Source organism: Eubalaena glacialis, chromosome X (genome assembly GCF_028564815.1).
Source record: "Eubalaena glacialis isolate mEubGla1 chromosome X, mEubGla1.1.hap2.+ XY, whole genome shotgun sequence".
Taxonomy (NCBI): Eukaryota; Metazoa; Chordata; class Mammalia; order Artiodactyla; family Balaenidae; genus Eubalaena; species Eubalaena glacialis.
The window spans coordinates 123499673-123524000 of NC_083736.1; the positions used below are offsets into that span (position 1 = coordinate 123499673).

The window sequence follows — 24328 nt, forward strand, 5'->3', positions numbered from 1 at the left end:
ACCATAAGGTCAGGATTTAATCACAGTTTACTTTTCTAACACATCTTCCTGAGAATCAGAAAACAAAGTAGAAACTCGAATTTCATGAAAATTAGTAATTGCTAGGCCAAGATAGGATAGGCAACAGTAACTTATAATACTCCGCGTTTTGGGAGCAGACTAAAGGAAGCTGAATTTCCTAAGGAGCTGAATGACTTCCAGCTCAGAAACTTGAGTCACGTGATGTGACTGTAATAAGACAACCATAGGGGCAAGTCTCAACTTTATATTTTCTCAGCAATAATGATGTGATATGGGCCTGGAAAATGCTGTTGCTAATTCATCTAGTTGCAGACTTCAATTTCTATTTACACATTCATAACCTAGCTTATAACCAGAGCAGTGGACATTCAGGATAAACTCATTATGCTAACACATACGCCTCTGAGAGAAGGAACATCTGCTCTTATAAACTGTTTAATTACATGAAGGGTCAGACAGAACATTCTGTCTTTTCTGGCTGGAGCTTTTAATGCCGGAGTGGAAATATTGCATCTGGATGGAAACCTGTTTTCATTACGGGTCTTGCTATTTGCTTTATATGAAATCTACTAACCTGATAGATAAAGCCACTCATCCGAGGACTTGCAGATAACATTATCAAGACACTTGAAAATAACATGAGGTACCGCTCTTCTTTTTCCTGAAGTGGAAGGAAAAAGATTAAATGAAAAATATAAATTGCACATTTTGTTTATTAAGAATTTCTGGAATCATTTTTGTAACATAGATCTTATATAAGGCAATGAAACACAGTGATTTTTTTAAAAAAAGGATACCCAACTTAAAAGTACAAAACGCTTTAATTTTACTTTGAAAATGGATACAGGCCCCCAGTTTATCTGTGTCCTTCCTATACATAAGAGTTAAATACAAACAACCATGCTTGTTTCCCGAGCATGTAAGCCTGAAAAGTCACGCAGTTAATGCCTTCCTGCCCAAGTTGCAACCAGAGCACAATGTAAGTCTCAATGTTCCCAAAGTGGAAATGATTTTACTTTGAAAAGTGGCCCAATAAAGGGGTTTTCAGGTGATAGGAAATTTATTATGCCCTAACATGTATGGTAAACTCTTCCTAAAATTACCGTTAATCAATAACTACACAATAATTATTATACCCATATAAAACAAAGAAGGAAACCCTTTTTAAAATGGCACTAAAGGAAATTTTACACACGAAGGCTTCTCTGAACTCCTTAAACAGATATGCAATGAGTAGATGCCAAAGATTGCGCTGGGCTCGCGCGTCCAGCCATCTTAGCTACAATTATCCTCATGTCTGGCTCCGTCTCCTTTCTCCCGCTTGAGAAGAGCAACCTTTCAAGGCTAATTTTTCTAACAAGTGTTCTGCGTTCTCTCACATCTTTCTCTTGCTTGGTCTCATCTCCTGCTCTTGCTTCCAGCTGCCTCTCCTGTCTAACTGGCTTCTTCTGCTGCCTTTAGCATATGCACATCTCCTGTCCATTTCATAAGCTTTCACTTGCCCCTGTGGCTCCTTAGACATAACACCCTATTTCTTGACATTTTATTGCCAAATTACTTGCTGCCTTCGTTTTCTCCCCATTGATCCCTCTCTAACTGCACCCCTGCTGCTCTCTCAAAGTCTTCAATCACTGCCTTCTAGAGAAATCCAATGGCTTCTTCCCGGTCTCCATACTCTTTGACCTCTGACCCTTCTACAGCACTCAGCAGGCTGACCATTTTCAAATGCTCCTCCTAGAATTTCCATGACACACCACACTCCCCTGATTCTCCTCTATCTTCTGCTTTGTCTTTTTTTCTTTTTTTAATCTTTTGGCCTCGCCGCGCAGCATGCGAGGCCAACCTTAGCTCCCCGACCAGGGATCGAACCCCAGCCTCCTGCACTGGAAGCGCGCAGTCTTAACCACTGGACCGCCAGGGAAGTCCCTGTTTCGTCTTCTTTTTCCGGCACTGATTCGTCCTTGCTTTACCCAAGAGGTTTATCCCAAAGGTATGAAAGACTGTTAGAGTCGCTGCATTAACCTTCCCCAGGGTATCTGCATTTTAAATGAGATTGCTTTCTTTTTTCCAATTTTTTAATTGAAGTATAGTTGATTTACAATGTTGCAAGTGTACAGCAAAGTGATTCAGATACATATTCTTTTTCAGATTCTTTTCGTTTTAGGTTATTACAAGATATTGAATATAGTTCCCTGTGCTATATAGTAGGTTCTTGTTGCTTATCTATTTTACGTATAGTAGTTTGAATCTGTTAATCCCAAACTCCTTATTTATCCCTCCCCGCTTTCCCCTTTGGTAACCACATTAACCCACAGTAATGAATCTCTGACAGAGACCTGTCAGGGAGTAAAGGAAGATGTTTGGGGAGGGAGAAGACGATTGTAATACCCCGTAAATCACACCAGGTGATGTAATCAACCTTCTTCCCCTACCCCGCTCCCTTCCTAAAAGACATAATCCATCTTCAGGCTTCCGTGCTTCTCTCTGGATATTTACTTCCCAAGAAGGCACATCTGTCAGGGGCATGTAAACCTCTGCCTCTAACTCTGACCTCCTACCCACATTTCTATACCGTTTCAACAGCTGCCTACAAGTCATCTCCTCCTGGATACCCACCATCACTTGAAAGTTACCAGGTCTGAAATGACATCCGTCATCTCCTCTAGCCTCTGGCTCACCACTTCCTATAGGCTTTCCCTTCTAAACAGGTCTCATATTTGCCCCTTAAGTTTCATTCTCTCTGCCACCACCTTCCTTGGGGGGGGGGTACTTACCACTTTCCAACCCAGCTGGCCTGTCTCTAGCCCCATCCCCTCCAGTTTAGCTGACATATACAGCTGCCAGGTTGTCAGAAACACCCCTTTCGTTTCACCCCTGTTTCTCTACTACTCAGGCCTCGCATGGTTTCCTGCTGCGTCCAGCTGAACTACCCTTGCCGGACATCCGAGGTTCTTCACAACCTGCCTCTCTCGAACCCAATGAATTCGCTCTTTCACTCTGCCCAGGATGCTTCCTCTACTCCTAATAAACTGGCTGCCTCAGTGCGCTGAAGAAAAAAGGCCACATTCCTGCTCTCTCCTGAGATAAGAATGACCTCTCCCTTACAAAATCTTCCCCCTCTCTCTTCATGGCCCCCTCCTCAAGTCCTATCTGCATACAGTCTTTTCTTGGTCTCTCCCTTCTCTGAAATTCTATGGAATCTATTGTAGGGATGGCATGATGTGGCATTGACTATTTTGGTTGGTTTTTTAGTTGCAGCTTGGGTTTTAATCTGTCTCCAACGAGTTCTTTGAAGGCAGAGATCATGGCTGTCCCCAGTGACGGGACTCTGCTTGGTGCTGTGGGCTGGGCAAAGAACAGGTGCTCAGTTTCTGATGCGAAAAGTTTGAGCATTTGACCTTGAGGGAAGAAGAAATAAAGGAAGAAATATACAAAAGACGGAAGAAAGGGTGTTGAGATTTGAAACCTCTTACCTCACATGTTCCATACTGCACCATTACTTGTGACATAAAGATCACATTTCCCAAGGTTTTAATATCCTCCCCTTCCCATGCCTGAATAGGTTCCGAAAGTATCTGCAACTCCAGCTGTTTTCTCTTTCTGAGATCTTGGCACTGCCCCTACAGAACCAAAGCAGAACATACTGAAATAGGAATTCTTCTGAAACAGACCTAAAACAAGGCTAAAGTAAGAAGCGGCTCTTGACTATCAGATTTCCGCTGAGGCCCTATTCCTCACCACGAGTCCCATCACCAGGTCCGTTCCGGACAGACGGAAAGATCCACTACCTTAAATCTCTAGCCTTCAGCCCCTAAACATTTTGTAAGGAAGAGCCACTTCTCATTTTGCAAAACATCAAGATAAAGTGGTAGAAGGGGGTTGCCTCTCCGTCCCCACAAGGAGTAAGGGAAGACAAGTAGCAGAATCACATCCAACAGGACCAGTAGGCTCAGATCTGGTGCTTGGTGTCCCTGCTCGCTCCAGCTCCTCTCCATCTTGTCTACCTTTGCATAAATCGTGCTTTGTTACAAAGCAATTTTATTTTTCTAACTCAGTTTCCAACCAAGTGACATCTTAATTTACAAAATGACTCCAAGAGTTATCGAAAAAGAGAAAAGTAAACTCCTTATGCCACAGTGAATCAAACTGATCTTATAATGAAACATATGCACTGCCCTATACTTTGTTTTGGGACCAGTAGTAGATTGCTATGAAAAAGTACTAAGTTAATTTTTATCCCTAAAAGGATTGGAAAAAGAGATACAACTGAATTTCACAAATACAAACTGAAAATACAAGCCAAGAAATAATATGTGGGGTATGACTACTATATATTTGTATATAGTATATACTATATACATATATATCTCACTGCTTCAGAAAATGTGAGGTTATCTTAAAATAATTTAACAGTATTCACTCCAAATCAAATATGAAAATAAGCATATGGTTAGTTATGTTTCTGTTTCCAAATGACTATCATAGTGTTTTGGGGCATGTTTTCTATAAAATCTCTGCTGCCCCTTTCAGGTAAATGGAAACTTGAGGAAATAAATTCATTGTACACATATTTTTGAGGCCTAGAATGGGAATAAGTATACTATAACCATCAAAGCAAGTTTTACAACATGTAAAATGATTAGAAAGAAATATCATTTTTCAAATGAGACATTTTATATTCAATTTACATAGGAAAAAAGAGAAAGGACACAAATAATTATAAATGCCATGGGTTTCAGCGGGCTGTTCCATTAGGCTGAACCATGTCAAACTGCCAATATTCCACCATTTTTTACCTACAACAGCAATTGTAACCTGATACCTTACACTCTGGTCTTCAACTTGCTGTTTAACTGTGGACACGTCAGGTACAGATCTTTCGACAGCAATAAAAACGAGGTGATGGTGAATGTTGCATCGCAACCTTACAGCAAGAATCAATAACTGAACGGTGATCCCCATCACTTGGAGTACTACAGAAATGTCTAAAATTAAGCTCGACTTAATCACCCCAAATAACATTTTCTTTACTCCTAAAATGCCACCAAGCAGTTTTACATCAGTGGGTTCAAGAGGACATTAAGCCATTGTGCTCGAGATTCAAGATAAAAGGTAACTTTGATAGCACTCTATATACAGCAATTGTATTTTAGTCGGGTTTCTTTTTCCTTTTAGATTTGATGAAGGATTTCTTTTTCATATGCAAAGAATAGACTCACACCTTTCGGCCCAAGTAGATGAATCCGGTATTGATGCCAATCAGTGAAGGACGAGTTGCACAGACATAAGGTGAGTAACACGGGGGTAAAGACAAAGAGACAAAAGGAAACCCCCCACCTACACAGCCATGCTTAATGTGGCAGAGTCTTCAAATGTGAGTGCTTTACACCCTCAGCCTGGCAACCTTTCACAGGTAAGCATGATGTTTGGAAAACAACATTAAATGAAACAATCACTGCGATACGGTCACTAGAGCTTATTGTTTCCACTCTAGAGACCTTTGCAGAAGGAAAGAAACATTACACACAAGTCACTCTTTTAGGAACAAAGCATACAAAATGAAGAATTATAATTTTAGAGCATCACCTACCATGAGAGTTTTGAATGCTATGATTGCTTTCAGAATATCCTGGTGATCTGGATGCGTATCCTATTAAAGGAATACATTTTAAAACAATATTAAAGGAGAACAGAGCAGTGATTGCAGGGGTTAGGGGTGGGAGGAGGGTGTGGCTGCAAAGAGATCCAAAGAGGACATTTTGAGGGATGATGGAATTGTTCTGTATCGAGACAGTAGTGGTGGCAACTCGAATCTATACACATGTTAAAAGTCATAGACCTGTACCCCAAAAGAAAAAAGTCAGTTTTACCATATGCTAACTTGAAGATTAAAAAATCAAACAGCATTTGAGCATTTGGAATCTCAGCACCTCTAATGGTTAGGTGATGAAGAAATTAAGATGGCTGGGAACACATTATATATTTGGTAACAACATACTAGGTACAGTTATCGAGGCAAGAGTTCCCATTTGCCTTTTTGCTGTTATACCTTGGATAATAAATAATAATTATGTGGGGGGGGGCATCATTAGGTCATGTTGTTAGTAAATGACAAGAGGTAGGGAATTGTAGAAACAGAGTGGTGGTTAGAGAGAAATCAATCCAATCTCATTTCCTACACCGCCTCCATTTTCTTTCAGCAGACTCAACATGGCAGACGGGAAAAAATTCCAGGTCTCATACCATGTGCTCCGTCTTAAGCAAGCTGATTATATTTGGTCTGCAATTCCACGGTACTCACAACCCTGAAAAGTGAACAGGTTCAAAAATGGCTTTGAGGAATCCACAGCTGCGTAACTGTTTATGAAGGGAAAGTAGGGTTCCTTGCAGGAGATGTCCAGCTAACCTCTGGAATTCAGCTGCAGTAACAGGAAGACAAAATCTGCTGTTCAATCAGCTTTGGGTGATAAAATACAGAGCTGAGTAGACTAAGGGTCTGACCCAAGCCAAGAACAGCATTGCTTATGAAAAGAAAGGTTGTACTCCTTTATAAATGTATCCTTCCGCAAATCGGCTGACCATTGAGAAGTTCAAGTTCTACTCTGCCATGAGCCCGCAGCCATACTCAATGATCAGAAAGCTGGAAAAGGGTCTCACCAGATGGTGAACTTGTACTCAGGGTACGTATTATCTGATGGTGGGATCCAGGCAGTAGGAGCTCCTGGGATTTTATTTCCTCAAATGAAGTGTCTATGTGCACTTCAGCACTGAACAGTTACAGAAACCGGGGCCACTCGTTTCTGGATTTTTGTGATAAACAAGGAGGGGCAAACCTCAAACGGTCAGTGAACAGGTTTAGCTTTTGGAAAGCCATCCAGAGGTCAACACCTTCCTGGGCCCTAACTGAAATTTCATTCCGGCAGGCCAAAGAACCTGAGAACGTGCTTTCGCTCAGAGTACACGCTTTCAATCCTTACAAATGCTGACAAGACCGGCAGCGTGCAACCTTTTTCTTTAAAGATAATCAAACCCTTTCAAACCTCAAAACCTTTCCCCAGACACAGGAAGAACAAGTAGGGTAAATGCAGCTTCACCCCTCGGGCCCTCCTCACCCACCCCCATCCCCTATGCTCCATCACACAAGAATGGTTCAAGAAGCTACCCCTGCTGATTGGCTTTTAATAAAGAGGATTTGGGCTCTTGAGGCAAAAGTATTCAATTCTCAGGCCTCATTGCAAATCTGAATATTTAGAAAAAGTGATAGCTATGCTACAGCTGTTGCAAGTAAACTGTACATTTATAAACAAAAATGTGAGGGGGCTTTGATGGAGATGTATGGCTGCATAAAGAGAGAAACTGAGAGTGGACGCATTTATTCATCTTTAAAGAAATACCAGAATCTTCCATTGTAATCCAGAGTCAGAAAGCTGAATGACCACAGTGCTCTAGGGATAAACATTCCTGTCTATAATGAAAAATGTTCTGTACATTTTCTGATGCTGTTTTGCTTTGTTTAGCTCCCACAAGAAAGCTGGTTCATATATCAGAGCAACAGAAGATTTCTTGGTGGAAGATTTCTCTGTAGAACCACCATCTACAGATGAGAGGGCAGAAGAAAACCTAAGTCAACCAGTGAGCAGAGACTTGAGGAAGCAACAGGACGGGGGCTGGGAGAAGAGAGGGGAGGGAGAATGGTCATGAATATTTAATAGTAAAGTATGGGTATCTTTCAGTTATTAGATGAATAAGTCCTGGGGATCTAATGTACAGCATGGTGACTATAGTTGATAATACTGTATTGTATACTTCAAAGTTGCTTAAAAAAAAAAAGAAAAGAAAAGATCTTGAAAGTTCTCACTAAAAAAAAAAAAAGGTAGGTATGTGAGGTGGTGGATGTGTTAATTAACGTGACTGTGGTCATGATTTTACAATGTATGTGTATATTAAGTCATCACATTGTACACCTTTAAAAAAATCACGTTGTACAACCTAAATATATACAATTTTTATTGGCCAATCATACCTCAATAAAGCTGGAAAAAATAAGTAAAAATAAGTTAAAAAAAATCTTCAGAGGGGGAAAAAAAAAAAAAGAATGTCCCCTTCTTATTTTGCTGCATAAAGAGGAAAACTAAAAGCCTGGGAAGAGGGAAGACTGGATCAAGTAAATTTTGAAACCCAGGTTTTTTCTGAACTCCTCAGTAAGGCTAGTTTGGAGGCGGTACTGGCTGCTTCCTCCAGAGCAGAGGCTCATCCTTTGTACAGGAGCTTAAAATAGCTCGCCTTCCCTTACCTCCATATGCCGTTCCAACTCTTGCAAGAGAGTAACATACTTTTCCAGTCGCATGAAAGGTTTGCTGAGACTTGTTGTTAAAATGAGGATACCTGGGCTAGACGCACCTTGACTTTCCATAAATCGTTCCAGATCATCACTGGCAAAAGAACGAATATAGTTTTGTTACTGCTTAATATTCCATGTAAAGAGTTACCAACTGAACATGATTTTCCTGTATTTCACAGCATAGAAAACCAAATAAATTTTGTATCACCAACACAAATGCTGCCCAACGCACTTCAACTCAGTTCAATCAGCATGGCGCACAGCACTGGGCTACAGCGGTGAACCAGGCACTTATGATCCCTGGCTTTATTTTCTCATCCAACAATTATTTATTGAGCATCTACTAAGTGACAGGCTCTGTTCTCTGTTGGGAATACAGCCGTGAAGAAAACCAAAACCCCTGCCCTTAAGAAGCCTGCACCCAGAGGCATGGGGCATACAATCTATCATATGACCTCAACGTCAGGTTTGAAAAAATCTTTTCTTAGTCACTGCAAATATTCTAGTTATTGGCTGATGAGATGCCAAGGGGAGTAACTCACCAAGTGCTCCCTATCACTGGGTGCTCCCTATCACTGGGACACCCACTTGTAATGTGCCAGAATCAAGTCCTAAATTCAGATAGCAGCATGTTTGCATGACTAATCACTTAGCCTAGGATCTGAAAACAGTGCAGCAGCCTACCCAAATAACTCGGCTTAAAAAAAAAAAAAAAGACTGTAGGGAATTCCCTGGCGGTCCAGTGGTTGGGACTCTGAGCTTTCACTGCCGTGGGCCCGGGTTCAATCCCTGGTAGGGGAACGAAGATCTCACAAGCCGCGAGGTGTGGCCAAAAAAAAAAGACTGTATTAATATCTTAGGAACCATGTTGTGCAAATGTCTAAGTCTAAACCTGGGTTTTCTCTGCCCTTCAGCACCCTCTGGATTGTCTCCTTTCCACCAATAGGATACTGAGTCCTGGGGCTGCAAGATCATTTTAGTTTATATTTCTGCAAAATAGAATTAAAGAAGGAAACCTGCTTTATCTCTTGACCCCTCTCCCTCCTTGCTCACCCATGCATATCTAATCCGTCACAAGCCTTCTTGTGCCTGTTTATTCCTTTCCATTCCCACTGCCACTGACTCAGCTCAGGCCTTCATCTCTCCGGTCTGGTTCACTGCAATAGTCCAATGGACCCCCCAGCTTCCAGGCTTTCTGGCTTCTGAACCACCCTGCAAACCACCACTTTACTCCTGTTGCTTTCCTACTCAGGAACCTCCAATTGCCTGCAAGATCAAGTCTTAACTTTTTGGATTCCCACTGGCCCCACCAGTCTTCTCATCCCTCTCCAAGAGGAACCCTCTACTACCAAATGACCTACTTATTCTCCTAGTATACATCTTCGACAGCGGTTCCCAACTGTGGCATGTTGCAAAAAGTTGTGCTGTGTTCAAAGAAACTTGCTATCAGTGATAACCTACTAGGGGGTTTGGGGGTGTGGCGGGTTGCAGGTTACCCCTACTATAGATACTCTCCCTCTGCTTGGCTTTTGCGAGCAGGAGAGAAAAAGACATCGTTTCAGCTGTTACACAGCAACCTTGAGTCACGCAGAATCACAGGGATGTCACGGAAGCTAGATCTCATCTGAGTGGTCACGTCTAACCATCAATGCTACCTGTTTTATCTGTTTTTGCAGTCTTGCTCCAGAAGCAGCCAAGGGGAGGGAAGAGCCCTGGACTTGAAATCATAAAACAGATTCAGTGACCCTGATCAGTTACCAACCTCAGCTGACTCATTTGTAAAGCAGAGATAAAACCTACTTCCTACTAAAATTGTGAACCTTAAATATTGGGGTTTATAAGACTAAAATCTTTCATGCTAAGATCTCTGCATGCATTTGTTCTTGTTTAATATTCACAACAACATTTCAACACAGGTGTTATCTTCATTTTACAGACGAGAAACATGAGACTCAGAAAGGGTGAGTGAAAGCAAGTAAATAGCTAAGTTAAGGTTCATACCCAGGTCTGTTGGAAATCACTACTGTCTGATGCTTGATGTGGAACACAGCAGTGGCATGGACCATCTCTGAGGTCTAAACCATGAAAAAAAGGAGGGTGGGAGCTGAGTTGACTTGAATAATGCAGGGAGAACTTCTAGAAGAAATAGTGTTTTGGACCTAGAGATTATCATACTAAGTGAAGTAAGTCAGACAGAGAAAGACAAATATCATATGATATCACTTACATGTGGAATCTGAAATATGACACAAATGAACTTATTTACAAAACAGAAACAGACTCACAGACATAGAAAACAAACTTATGGTTACCAAAGTGGAAAGGGGGTGGGGAAGGGATAAATTAAGAGTTTGGGATTAACAGATACACACTACCATATATAAAATAGATAAACAACAAGATCCTACTATATAGCACAGGGAACTATATTCAATATCCTGTAATAAATCATAATGGAAAAGAATATATATCTATATGTATAACTGAATTACTTTGCTGTATACCTGAAATTAACACAACATTGTAAATCAACTAGATTTCAATAAAAATTTTTAAAAAAGAAATAGTGCTTAATGCAAGCGACTAGGGAAACACAGGTTAACCTGTCTCTGGGTCAGATTTGGCTTAGACTAAAAAATAATCATCACATATAAAATATAATTAGGAAAATAACTCGAAGTTGGAGAGTGCATTTGAGTATGTAATTTTGAGAAAATCACTTTCCTAATTTCTTTTCAATTTGGTAAACAAGTCTTATTTTTTCCTTTCCATGAGTAAATCACTACCTGCATCCTCAACATTCTACTCTAATTGATACAAGGGTTACAACAATTACAAGCAGATGCTAACGTGTACTTTATTACTTTCCATGCAGCATTCTAACTTCTAGGCTTGTTAAATATTACAAAAGAATTAAAAATTTTTTTTCAATATAACGTGAGATCACTATCAGAATAAAACACTGGCTATTGGGGAAAAAGTAACATTAGACTAGTGCAACAAAAGAACAAAACTGCCTTATAAAGCCACTGCCCATTATGATAAATAGATCCTCAAAGACATATTTTACTTAGCCAAATAAAGTTAATGCACAAATTAATATCATACACAAATATAACATGCAAATATATATCGTTATACCAAAACACAATCTGTCTTTCAAATGCAGCTTTTACGTTTTATACAGCCTGTTTGAAGTGCTTTTCAAGTTTAACAGGTTCTGTACATGTGATGTGATACAATAGAAGCAGTTTTCAATGTATGAATGTTGTTTGAAACTCAACATACCCTTATAGAATGCATGGTGGATGGGGCTCTGGTATATTCTAGGTTGGGCTGGAAAACTGAAGAAAAGTATCATACATTATAATAACACTACAGGGCTTAACCATCTCATATAACAGTGTTTCTGTAGAATCTTTGCATAGATTTCCACTTCGAACGATGGTAACTCTAACTAGAGCAGCTAGAAAAGGACCAGATTTTCCCCCCGTTTCGCCTCAGTCTCTCGCCACCAGCCTTTCATGGGAATCACTGTGGTCTGGAAAGGGGAGGTGAGGCATGAGGAGCTGGGAGGCTGGGCGTGGCCAGTGGAAAATCCCCGGGATGCCGCTCACACTGGGTTGGGTGGATCTCACTTAGCCCTTTTTTCACTGATCCAGTCCCAGAGACTAGGCTGCCTGCTTCTTCCCCACCACTTTTTGTTTGTGGTCAGTCTCACTTGCTCCCTTCCCTGGTTCCTCAAAGACAGAACAGAATCTAGTCTCAGAATTTTTCCTATGTGCTTCGTCCCGGAAGCAAGTACACAGCTCTGAGTTTTTCTCAAAGTCTTCATTGCTGACAACAGTGGTAAACAGAGAGTGAATAAAACTAACAAGAGGAAAAGAACACGTGGTGTTTGTGGTAGTCGCCGCAATAGAGCCGGAAGTGAGGTCCAGATCTGCCTCGGCGCTAACTCTCTCCTCCTCTCCCCCCTCTGTCTTTTCACGCCGCCAGGTTCCTCTCCCTTGTGAAAAGGATGGATGCCACAACGAAGCACGGGAGAGAAGTGGGTATTTTTGTAAGGGTGAAGTTACTCCCAGGAAGAAATAAGAGCCACAATAGCAAGCCAGAAGGGGAGAGAGAGGGGAAATCCCCAAAGACCTCACCCAGGGCCGAGCAAAAGACTGGGGCAGTCATTCAAATATATGTAAATATGGGGAACAAACATATCAAGATTGGGGTCTGCTTATATCTCCAAATTCAGATAATGCATCACTGCACTTTTCACAAGGCACCAACGCACAGTCATACAATTTTCAGGCTGCGTCTGGTCTCATTGGCAATCGTCACAAGCATTTCTAGTATGATACTGCTACCTGCCGGCCGAAATGAAGAAGTTCACCTAACTGGCTTGCTCTGACTCAGAGATTTTCCCGCTTCTAAGCATCTACAGCTTTAGCAGAAATCCACCCATGTCCCTATTTCAGCTGAAACCTTCATATAAAACAGGATTTTAATCTGAATTTTCTGAGAATTTCACTCAACTATGCTTTGCCTCTAGTATGTCAGCATAAATTACGACAAGATGCCTAGAAAATAGCTGAGATTATATTAGAAGCACCTCTGAGGATAACCCCAAGTATTTTAATTTAATTTTCATTCCTTACATGTAAATAAACCACTAAGATAAAAATTCAGTTCTATGGGACTCCAGTGAGTCTTCCATCATTTCAAGGGATATTATAAAATTCTCCAAAAAAATCACTAATCATATATAAAATAGATAAACAACAAGGACCTACTGTATAGCACAGGGAACTATATTCAATATCTTGTAATAACTTATAATGGAAAAGAATCTGAAAAAGTATATATATCTATATCTATACATAGATATATGCACACTGAATCACTTTGCTGTACACCTGAAACATTGTAAATAACTATACTTCAATTTTAAAAAAATCACTAACCAAAATCAAGCAAACAGGGTATAATAATTTCCCCCCAAAGCTGAGAATCTTTCAATTAACGGTGCAACAAACTTTAAATCATAATGTTTGAAGGAATCTCTACTGTTATTTATACTTTAAACTCCTAACATGGGTAAATGCAGAGTCAGTAGTATTTTAGCACACAGAATTACAACAGAAAATTCTCTAAACACTACAAAAGTCTGCCATCTGAGGTACACCATTTCTTTCTGGTATTTATCCAGAATTGCTGTTCTCAGATCAGAAGAAAAAGAAAACATGCTCATATAAATGGCAAGCTAACATGATGGGATCTCTTTTCATTGGCATTAAGAAATTTACCCTTATCCACACAGGATGTTTACGTAGCCATCACAGGGAAAATGCCTCTGAACCATATTTTTCTTTACTGAAGATAAGTAGTAAAGTATGAAAACATTCCTGGAAATAATAAAAACAAATTCAGGACTGAGGTTCCCTCGGGGGAGGGAGGGAGGAGCAGGAAATATTGGAAAGTATACACAGGACTCCAATTGCAGCTATAATTTGATTCTTAAGCTGAATGGTGGGTATGTGGGTGTACTTTATTTGGTGGGTACGTGGGTGTACTTTATTTTATCTCTGTTCTTTGTATACTTGAAATATTGCATAATTTTTTTTCTAAAAAACAACGAGAAGTTGGTAGAAGATGAATAAAGCAGACATGGGAGGTGGCAGCAAGTACCTTGTGCTATATGCCGGGTACTTGGTCTACATTATTTCATTGAATCCTCACACCAACCTTGCAAGGTAGGTGATTTTATCCTCATTTTACAAGTGAGGAAACTAAGGCTTAAAGATTAAGTGAATCACCCTGGGTAACACAGCTTCTAAGTGGCAGAACTGTAAACTGAGACAATATAAAACTGGGAAAAAGTTTTTAGGCTGACATCAAGGAGTGGCATGAAGGGGATGGTGGCATGAGATGCTACGTGGACCCATCCCCCGGGGAAACAAGCAGAGCTAGTGGAACCTATAAAAACAACCATTTAAAGTCTCTAGAAAGTGTTCCAGTGACATCTGGTAAATGAAGAAAACATTTATTCAAGAAAATATTCTAAAACTCAGTAAGAACAGGGAGAGCTTGGTATTTGAGCCATGACCTGCTCTCTCCCTCTCTCCCTCCTCCCTCCTCCTGGCTCAGTTTGCCAGAAGCCACTCCAGGCAAGTGTGGACAAGAAGAGAGGGCTCCCTCTGCCCTCAACTCCTAACCCAAGGACACAATATCTCACTAGCGTATCTCAACTGCTTCAGCTCTGAGTTGAAGATGCTGAATGCCTAGTGAGTGTGGCTGAGAGGTTGGATGGAGAGGGAGGACGCAGGCTGAAAATACTGGCACCAAATTACCCTCACCCCAGCTTGCTTGTAGGGTAGAGGTTCTGTGCTGGGAAAGGTAAACAGAGAAGACCAGAGGCTACTGCCCTGCCCAGCACCCAGAGTGGTGGCTCAAAGATTTTGCCCAGGGGAGAGGCAGACAGACTATAGGAACAGAGAGCTTTCCTCAAAGGAATTGGTTCTAGTTGAAAAACAGTGTGGGGAAATTCAAGCCTAAGGTCTCTTGCAAAAGCAATGAAGATTTTGGTGGTAAGCAAATGAGAGAAGGCTGGTCCTCTTAATTAAGAACAACAAGCTACACAAGAGGCCAGCTAGGTCAGTAGAGAGAACCAGCAAATTTCAAAGACTGGTCTCAAAAAACTACCCCTAGAATAAAGAGCCCAGAAATAAACCCACAGGCCTACGGTCAATTAATCTTCGACAAAGGAGGCAAGAATATACAATGGAGAAAAGACAGTCTCTTCTATAAGTGGTGTTGGGAAAGCTGGACAGCTGCATGTAAATCAATGATGTCAGAACACTCCCTCACACCCTACAGAAAAATAAACTCAAAATGGCTTAAAGACTTAAATGTAAGACAGGACATCGTAAAACTCCTAGAAGAGAACATAGGCAAAACATTCTCTGACATAAATTGTACTAATGTTTCCTCAGGTCAGTCTCCCAAGGCAATAGAAATAAAAGCAAAACTAAACAAATGGGACCTAATCAAACTTTAACCTTTTGCACAGCAAAGGAAACCATCAACAAAATGAAAAGATAACCTACAGACTGGGAGAAAATATTTGCAAACAATGTGACTGACAAGGGCTTAATTTCCAAAATATACAAACAGCTCATACAACTCAATATCAAAAAAACAAACAACCCAATCCAAAAATGGGCAGAAGACCTAAGTAGACACTTCTCCGAAGAAGACATACAGATGGCCAACAGGCACATGGAAAGATGCTCAACATCACTAATTATTAGAGAAATGCAAATCAAAACTACAATGAGGTATCACCTCACACAAACAGTAAATAAGAACGTTAATAAAACAAATGCTATAAATATATCCTCACTCTCCTTTCTTCCCTCAGTTTCATTAATAGAAAATTATATTAATAATAACGATGGCAGGCTTCCCTGGTGGTGCAGTGGTTGTGAATCCACCTGCCAATGCAGGGGACACAGGTTCGAGCCCTGGTCCGGGAAGATCCCACGTGCCGCGGAGCAACTAAGCCTGTGCGCCACAACTACTGAGCCTGCGCTCTAGAGCCCGTGAGCCACAACTACTGAAGCCCGTGAGCCACAACTACTGAAACCCGCACGCCTAGAGCCTGTGCTCTGCAGCAAGAGAAGCCACCTCAATGAGAAGCCCGCGCACCACAACAAAGAGTAGCCCCTGCTCTCAGCAACTAGAGAAAACCCACGTGCAGCAGCAAAGACCCAATGCAGCCAAAAATTAAATAAATGAATAAATAAATAAATTTAAAATAATAATAATAATAACGATGGCAATGTATTATTGGGTTCATAACATATAGACATAACGTGTATAACAACAGTAGCACAAAAAGGGAAGTGGAAATAGAGGTATACTAGGAGTAACATTTTTATATCTCACTAGAATTAAGTTACTGTAAACATGAAGCAGATTCAGACAAGTTAAGATATATATATGGAAAGCCTCAAAGCAAACACTAAAAAAATAATTCATGGGGGTGGGAGCAGGGATTGACTGCAATAGGCATAAGGGATCTTCTGTGACAGAAATGTTCTTAAATTGGATTGTGGTGATGGTTGCACAACTCTATACATTTACTAAATGTAAGTTAAACAAATTGGTTAAAAAAGTAAAATAAAATAATTCAAAAACCCATAAAAGGACATTGGGTTTCAGCTCTGACATCCAAAGAGCTTAGAAGTTATCATTACCATCCTCGCAACAAGAAAAACACTGAACAAACTGAAAATCAATTACTTTTCTTAGATCCACTGAGAATTGAGATCACAGGGAAAACCACCACCCCCAAATCTAGAAAGACAGGCAAACACAAAGAATTAGAACTGAGATCAACTTCCCTGAGGAGAAGCCACTGGAGCCAGTAACTGGTAGGACCACTCAAATGGAAATTGTGATGAACTGCAAGAGTCTGAGCGTGGACTAGCTTGACAATTAAAAACTCCCAGGGACCCAGTCCTGGGGAGACCAAACTTTTTGTGGGTTTTGCATCCAGGAACCCAAGCAGGTTCTCATGGAGAAGATCACAGAAAAATCCCTTTGTGTTTCAGGGAGGGGGAGAGAAAACTAACCATTTTGAAATGCTCCCAGAACATTCTCTATAACAAAGGCTTGCTCTCCAAGGGAAAACTATGTTGCCAGAGCCTTATCTGACCCTCTCTCAACTTCCTGTCACATGTGAGAGGAGGAAAAAAAAGTCTAGGAAACTCTTCTACAGATCCAAGCTCAGGGGCACCGGTCCACTAAATAAGTGAAATTTATTCATAATATTATAGAATCCATCCCCTCGACTACACCTTACACCACATCAACATGGCTCCAATATAACAACAGTGGATTACAGCTGAGAGAGCTGCAAGACACAGACTCTATTTATGAAGGAATTCTTAGGAAACACAAAGATACAGAGGGAGGAAAAAAACAAAGAAACTAGAAGAAACTGAAGCCCCTAGTACTCATAAAATTCACAAGCAACAAATGAAAAAATAAATAAGTGGGACTAGATCAAACTAAAAAGCTACTGCACAGCAAAGGAATCCATCAATAAAATGAAAGGCAAACTATGGAATGGGAGAAAATATTTGCAAGTCATAATCTGATAAGGGGCTATATTCAAAACATATAAAGAACTCACACAACTCAATAGCAAAACAAACAAACAAACAAAAAAACAAGCCAAACAATCTGATTTTAAAATGGGCAGAAGAACTGAATAGACATTTTTCCAAAGAAAACATACCAATGACCAACAGGTACATAAAAAGGTACTCAGTATCACGAATCATCAGGGAAATGCAAATCGAAACAACAATGAGATACCACCTCACACCTGTTAGGATGGCTGTTACCAAAAAGACGAGAGATGACAGGTGCTGGAGAGGGTGTGGAGAAAAGGGAACCCTCTTGCACTGTTGGTGGGAATGTAAAGTGGTGCCGCCGCTATGGAAAACTGTATGGACGTTCCTCAAAAAATTAAAAATATATCTACCATATGACCCAGCAATTCCATTCCTGAGTATATATCAAAAAAAAACACCCCAAAAAACCAAAAACACTAATTAGAAAAGATACATGCACCCCAATATTCATAGCAGCACTCTTTACAATGGCCAAGATATGGAAACAACCTGAGTGTCCATGGACAGATGAATGGATAAAAAAGCTGTGAGATATATATATATGACTATTAACCAGCCATGAGAAAGAAAGAGGGCATTACGCTAGGTGAAATAAACCAGACAGAGACAAATTAATACTGTATGGTATCACTTACATGTGGAATCTAAATAAAAAGTCAAACTCAAAAAGAGAGAGAGACAGAGAGAGAGAGAGAGACTTGTCACATATAACAGAATACCCATACTATTAGCCGGTCTCTCAGCAGAATCTTTGCAGGTCAGAAGAGAGTGGAATGATATATTGAAAGTACTGAAAGAAAAATATTGCCAACCAAGAATATAATATCTGGCAAAATTATCCTTCATAAACAAAGGAGAAATAAAGACTTTCCCAAATAAACAAAAGCTGGGGGAGTATATCACCACTAGACCTGCCTTACAAGAAATTCTAAAGAGAGTCCTTTAAGCTGAAATGAAAGGACACTAAACAGCAACACAATAGCATTCTTAAGTATAAAGATCACTGGTAAAGTTAAATATATAGACAAATACAGAATACTATAATACTGTTAGCCATAGTACATAAATTGCTTTAATTCTGGCATAGAAATTAAGAGATAAAAGTATAAAAATAACTATAAAAAGATGCTAATGGATACACAATATAAAAAGATGTATCTTGTGACATTAATAACATAAAGTGGAAGGGAAGGAAAAGTGTAGAGTTGTGTGCGTGACTGAAGTTAAGTTTTTATCAACTTAAAAGAGACTGTTATAAAATGCTTTATGTAAGCCCTAAGGTAACCACAAAGAAAATATCTATAGATGATACACAAATGAAAATGAGAAATGAACCAAATCATGTTACCACACAAAATCAATAAAACACAAAGGAAGACAGCAAGAGACAAGAGACAAAAAAGCTATAAGATAGACAGAAAACAATGAACAATGGCAATAGTAAGTCCTTCCCTTTCAATAATTACTTTAAATTTAAATGGATTAAACTCCTCAATTAAAAGATATAGAATGGCTGAATGGATTTTAAAAAAAAAAAAGACCCAAATATATGCTGTCTACAAAAGTCTCACTTTATTTTTAAAGACACACTCAGGCTGAAAGTGAAGTGATAGAAAAAGACAGGCTATGCAAATGGTAACCAAAGGAGCACAAGGGTGGCCACACTTATATTGGACAAATAGACTTTATATCAAAAACTGTCAAAAGAGACAAAGAAGGACAAAAAAGTATCATAGCAAAAGGATCAACTCACCGAGAAGATATAACAATTAAAATATGTATATATGCAACCAACATCAGAGCACCCAAATATACGAAGCAAATATGGACAGAACTGAAGGGAGAAATAGACAGCAACACAATAATAGCAGAGAATTTTAATACCCCACTAGCAATAATGGATATAACATCCAGATAGAAGATAAGGACTTGAAAAACACTTATAGATCAAATAGACCTAGCAGACATATAAACATCATTCCACCCAACAGAGCAGCATATGCATTCTTTTAGAGTGCCCAAAGACCATTCTCCAGGTTAGGTTACATGTTTTATCACAAAACAAAACTTAACAGCTTTAAAAATATTGAAATCGTACCAAGTATTCTTTCTGACCACAATAGAATGAAACTAGAAATTAATAGAAATAAAACTGGAAAATTCACAAATATATGGAAATTAAACAACACTCTCTTGAACAACCAATGGGCCAAAGAAGAAATCAAAAGGGAAACTAAAAAATATCTTGAGACAAATTATAATAAAAATACAACATATCAAAACTTATGGAATGCAACAAAATATTTCAAAGAGGGAAGTTTATAGTGATAAAGGCCTATATTAAAAAAGAAGAAAGATCTCAAACAATTTGACTTTATACCTCAAGAAATTAGAAAAAGAACAAAAAACCTAGGTCTAAAGTTAGCAGAAGAAAGGAAATAATAAAGATTAGAGCTGAAAAGATAAATGAAATTGACCTTTAGTATGCTAAGAAAAAAGACTCAAATAAAATCAGAAATGAAATAAGAGACATTAAAACTGATGCCACAGAAATAAAAAGGATCATACGAGACTATAGGCATACCTCTTTTTATTGCACTTCACTTTATTTTGCTTCATGTATATCACGGTTGTTACAAATTGAAGGTTTGTGGCAACCCTGTGTCAAGCAAATCTATCAGTGCCATTTTTCCAACAGCATTATTTTTTAATTAAGATATACACATTTTTTAAACATAATATTAATGCACGCTTAATAGACTATAGTATAGTGTAAACATAACTTTTATATGCATTAGGAAACAAAAAAAATTCATGTGACTAGCTTTATTGCAGTGGTCTGGAACCGAACCTGCAATATCTCCAAGGTATGTCTATACTATGAACAATTATACACTAACAAACTGAACAACCTAGAAGAAATAGACAAATTCCTGGAAGCATACAACCTACCAAGACTGACTCATGAAAAAATAGAAAATTTTAACAGACCAATAATGAGTAAGAAGATTGAATTAGTAATCAAAAACCTCCCTGGAGGTGCAGTGGTTAAGAATCTGCCTGCCAATGCAGGGGACATGGGTTTGATCCCTGGTCCCGGAAGATCCCACATGCCGCAGAGCAACTAAGCCTGTGTGCTGCAACTACTGAGCCCACGTGCCACAACTACCGATGCCCGCATGCCTAGAGCCTGTGCTCTGCAACAAGAGAAGCCACCGCAATGAGAAGCCCATGCACCACAACGAAGAGTAGCCTCCGCTTGCCACAACTAGAGAAAGCAATGAAGACCCAACGCAGCCAAAAAAAAAATTAATTAATTTAAAAACCAAAAAACAAACAAACAAAAAAACCTCCCAACAAAGAAAAGCCCAGGACCAGATGGCTTCACTGGTGAATTCAATAAAACATTTAAAAATGAATTAACACTGGGGACTTCCCTGGTGGTCCAGTGGTTAAAACTCCACGCTTACACCGCAGGGGGCGTGGGTTTGATCCCTGGTCGGGGAACTAAGATCCCACATGCCCCGTGGCATGGCCAAAAAATAAATAAATAAATTTTTTTAAAAAAAATGAATTAACACCAATCCTCCTCAAACTCTTCCAAAATAATTAAAGAGATAGAAACACTTTCAACCTCATTTTATGAGACCAGCATTACCCTGATACAAGAGCCAGAGAAAGACACCACAAGAAAAGAAAACTATAGGCCAATATCCTGATGAATATAGATGCCAAAGTCCTCAACAAAATACTAGCAAACCAAATGTAATAGCACACTAAAGGCATCATACACCATGACCAGTGGGAAATACACCTAGGATGCAAGGATGATTTGACATACAGAAATCAATCAATGTGATACATCACACTCAAAGGACAAAAGATAAAAATCATATGATCATCTCAATAGATGCAGAAAAAGCATTTGACAAAAATCCAACATCCTTTCATGATAAAAACAAAAATGCTCAACTAATTAAGAATAGAAGGAAATTGCCTCAACATAAGAAGGCAATATATGAAAAGCACACAGCTAACATCATACTCAATGGTGAAAAACAGAGCTTTTTCCTCTAAGATCAGGAACAAGGCACAGATGCCCACTTTGGTCAATTCTATTCAACACAGTACTGGATGTCCTAGCCAGATAGGCAAGAAAGAAAAATAAAAGGCATCCAAATGGGAAAGGAAGAAGTAAAATGATCTCTGTTCACAGATGACATGATTTTATATGTAGAAAACCCTAAAGACTCCACAAAAAACTGGTTAAACTAATAAACGAATTCAGTAAAGTTGCAGGATTCAAACTTAACATACAGAAATCAGTTGCATTTCTATACATTAACAATGAACTAAGAAAGAAAGAAGAAAGAAAGAAAGGAAGAAAGGAAGGAAGGAAGGAAGAAAGAAAGAAAGAAGGAAAGAAATCTCATTTATTGATATAATAGCATCCAAAGAATAAAATACTTAGGACTAAACTTAACCAAGGAGACCGAAGACCTGTACACTAAAAATTACAAAACATTGATGAAAAAAATTAAAGAAGGAACAAACAAGTGTAAAGACATCCCATGTTCACAGATCAGAAGAGTTTATACTGTTAAAAATGTCCAGACGTCAAAAGTGATCTACAGATTCAATGCAATCCCTATAAATCCTCAATGGCATTTTTTTTTTACAGAAACAGAAAGAAACAATCCCAGAATTCATATGGAACCAAAATGAACCCCAAATAACAAAGTTGGAGGTTTCACACTTCCTTATTCCAAAACATATTACAAATCTACAGTAATTAAGAGTATGGTTGGCACAAAGAGAGACAATAGATCAATGGAACAAATTAGAAAGCCTAGAAATAAATCTATGTATATATGTTTAATTGATCTTTGACAAGGGTGCCAAGAATATATAATGAGAAAAAAACAGTCTTCAACAAATGGTACTGGGAAAACTGAATATGCACATGCAAAAAAAAAAAAAATGAAACTGGAACCTTACCTCACACTACACACAAAAATCAACTCAAAATGGATTCAAGACTTAAACATAAAACCCGAAGCTCTAAAATTCCTGGAAGTAAACAGGAGAAATGCTTCAAAACATTGGTCTTGGCAATGATTTCTTGCATATGATACCAAGAGCACAGTTAACAAAACGAAAAATAGGCAAGTGGAACTACATCAAACTAAAAGGATTTTTCACAGCAAAGGAAACAATCAGCAGAGTGAAAAGGCAACCTATGGAAAAGGAAAAAATATTTACAAATCATATATTTGATAAGGGTCTAATCTCCAAAAAAAATAAGGAACTCCTACAACTCAATAGTAAAGATACTAATAACCTAACTTAGAAGTGGCCAAAGCAACAAACACATGAAAGAATGCTCAACATCATTAATCATTAGAGAAATGCAAATCAAAACTACAATGAGATATCACCTCACACCAGTCAGAATGGCCATCATCAAAAAATCTACAAACAATAAATGCTGGAGGGCTTCCCTGGTGGCGCAGTGGTTGAGAGTCTGCCTGCCAATGCAGGGGACACGGGTTCGAGCCCTGGTCTGGGAAGATCCCACATGCCGCGGAGCAACTAGGCCCGTGAGCCACAATTACTGAGCCTGCGCGTCTGGAGCCTGTGCTCCGCAACAAGGCCGCGATAATGAAAGGCCCGCACACCGCGATGAAGAACGGCCCCCACTTGCCGCAACTAGAGAAAGCCCTCACACAGAAACGAAGACCAAACACAGCCATAAATAAATAAATAAATAAACCCAAAGTTTAAAAAAAAAAAAAGCTCTAAAAATAAATGCTGGAGAGGGTGTGGAGAAAAGGGAACCCTCTTGCACTGTTGGTGGGAATGTAAATTGATACAGCCACTATGGAGAACAGTATGGAGGTTCCTTAAAAAACTAAAAATAGAACTACCATACGACCCAGCAATCCCACTACTGGGCATATACCCTGAGAAAACCATAATTCAGAAAGAGTCATGTACCACAATGTTCATTGCAGCTCTATTTACAATAGCCAGGACATGGAAGCAACCTAAGTGTCCAATGACAGATGAATGGATAAAGAAGATGTGGCACATATATACAATGGAATATTACTCAGCCATAAAGAGAAACAAAATTGAGTTATTTGTAGGGAGGTGGATAGACCTAGAGACTGTCATACAGAGTGAAGTAAGTCAGAAAGAGAAAAACAAATACCATATGCTAACACATATATATGGAATCTAAAAAAAGAAAAAAATGGTCATGAAGAACCTAGGGGCAGGGAGGGAATAAAGACGCAGACCTACTAGAGAATGGACTTGAGGACATGGGGAGGGGAAGGGTAAGCTGGGACAAAGTGAGAGAGTGGCATGGACATATATACACTACCAAATGTAAAACCGATAGCTAGTGGGAAGCAGCCGCATAGCACAGGGAGATCAGCTTGGTGCTTTGTGACCACCTAGAGGGGTGGGATAGGGAGGGTGGGAGGCAGGGAGACGTAAGAGGGAAGAGATATGGGGATATATGTATATGTATAGCTGATTCACTTTGTTATAAAGCAGAAACTAACACAATTGTAAAGCAATTATACTTCAATAAAGATGTTAAAAAAAAAAAAGAAGTGGGCAAAGGACTTCAATAGACATTTTTCCTAAGAAGACATACAAATGGTACATGAAAAGATGCTCAACAACACTAATCATCAGGGAAGTGCAAATCAAAACCACAATGCTATTTTATAATAACTATAAATGGAGTATAACCTTTAAA

The 24328-nt window shown here is 39.3% G+C and overlaps 1 protein-coding gene across 5 annotated transcripts in view; it reads right to left on the reverse strand.

Annotated features, from left to right (window-relative positions):
• The window catches only part of ARHGEF6 (Rac/Cdc42 guanine nucleotide exchange factor 6), a 116772-nt gene that overhangs the window by 14356 nt on the left and 78088 nt on the right, over nt 1-24328 (reverse strand). For all 5 annotated transcript variants that reach the window (XM_061177903.1, XM_061177902.1, XM_061177901.1 and 2 more), the window contains 4 exons: nt 8315-8453; nt 5612-5671; nt 3495-3641; nt 596-682 (listed from right to left, as the gene is read on the reverse strand). In XM_061177903.1, the coding sequence (XP_061033886.1) occupies nt 596-682; nt 3495-3641; nt 5612-5671; nt 8315-8453 (433 nt within the window). The remainder of the gene's footprint in view (nt 1-595; nt 683-3494; nt 3642-5611; nt 5672-8314; nt 8454-24328) is intronic.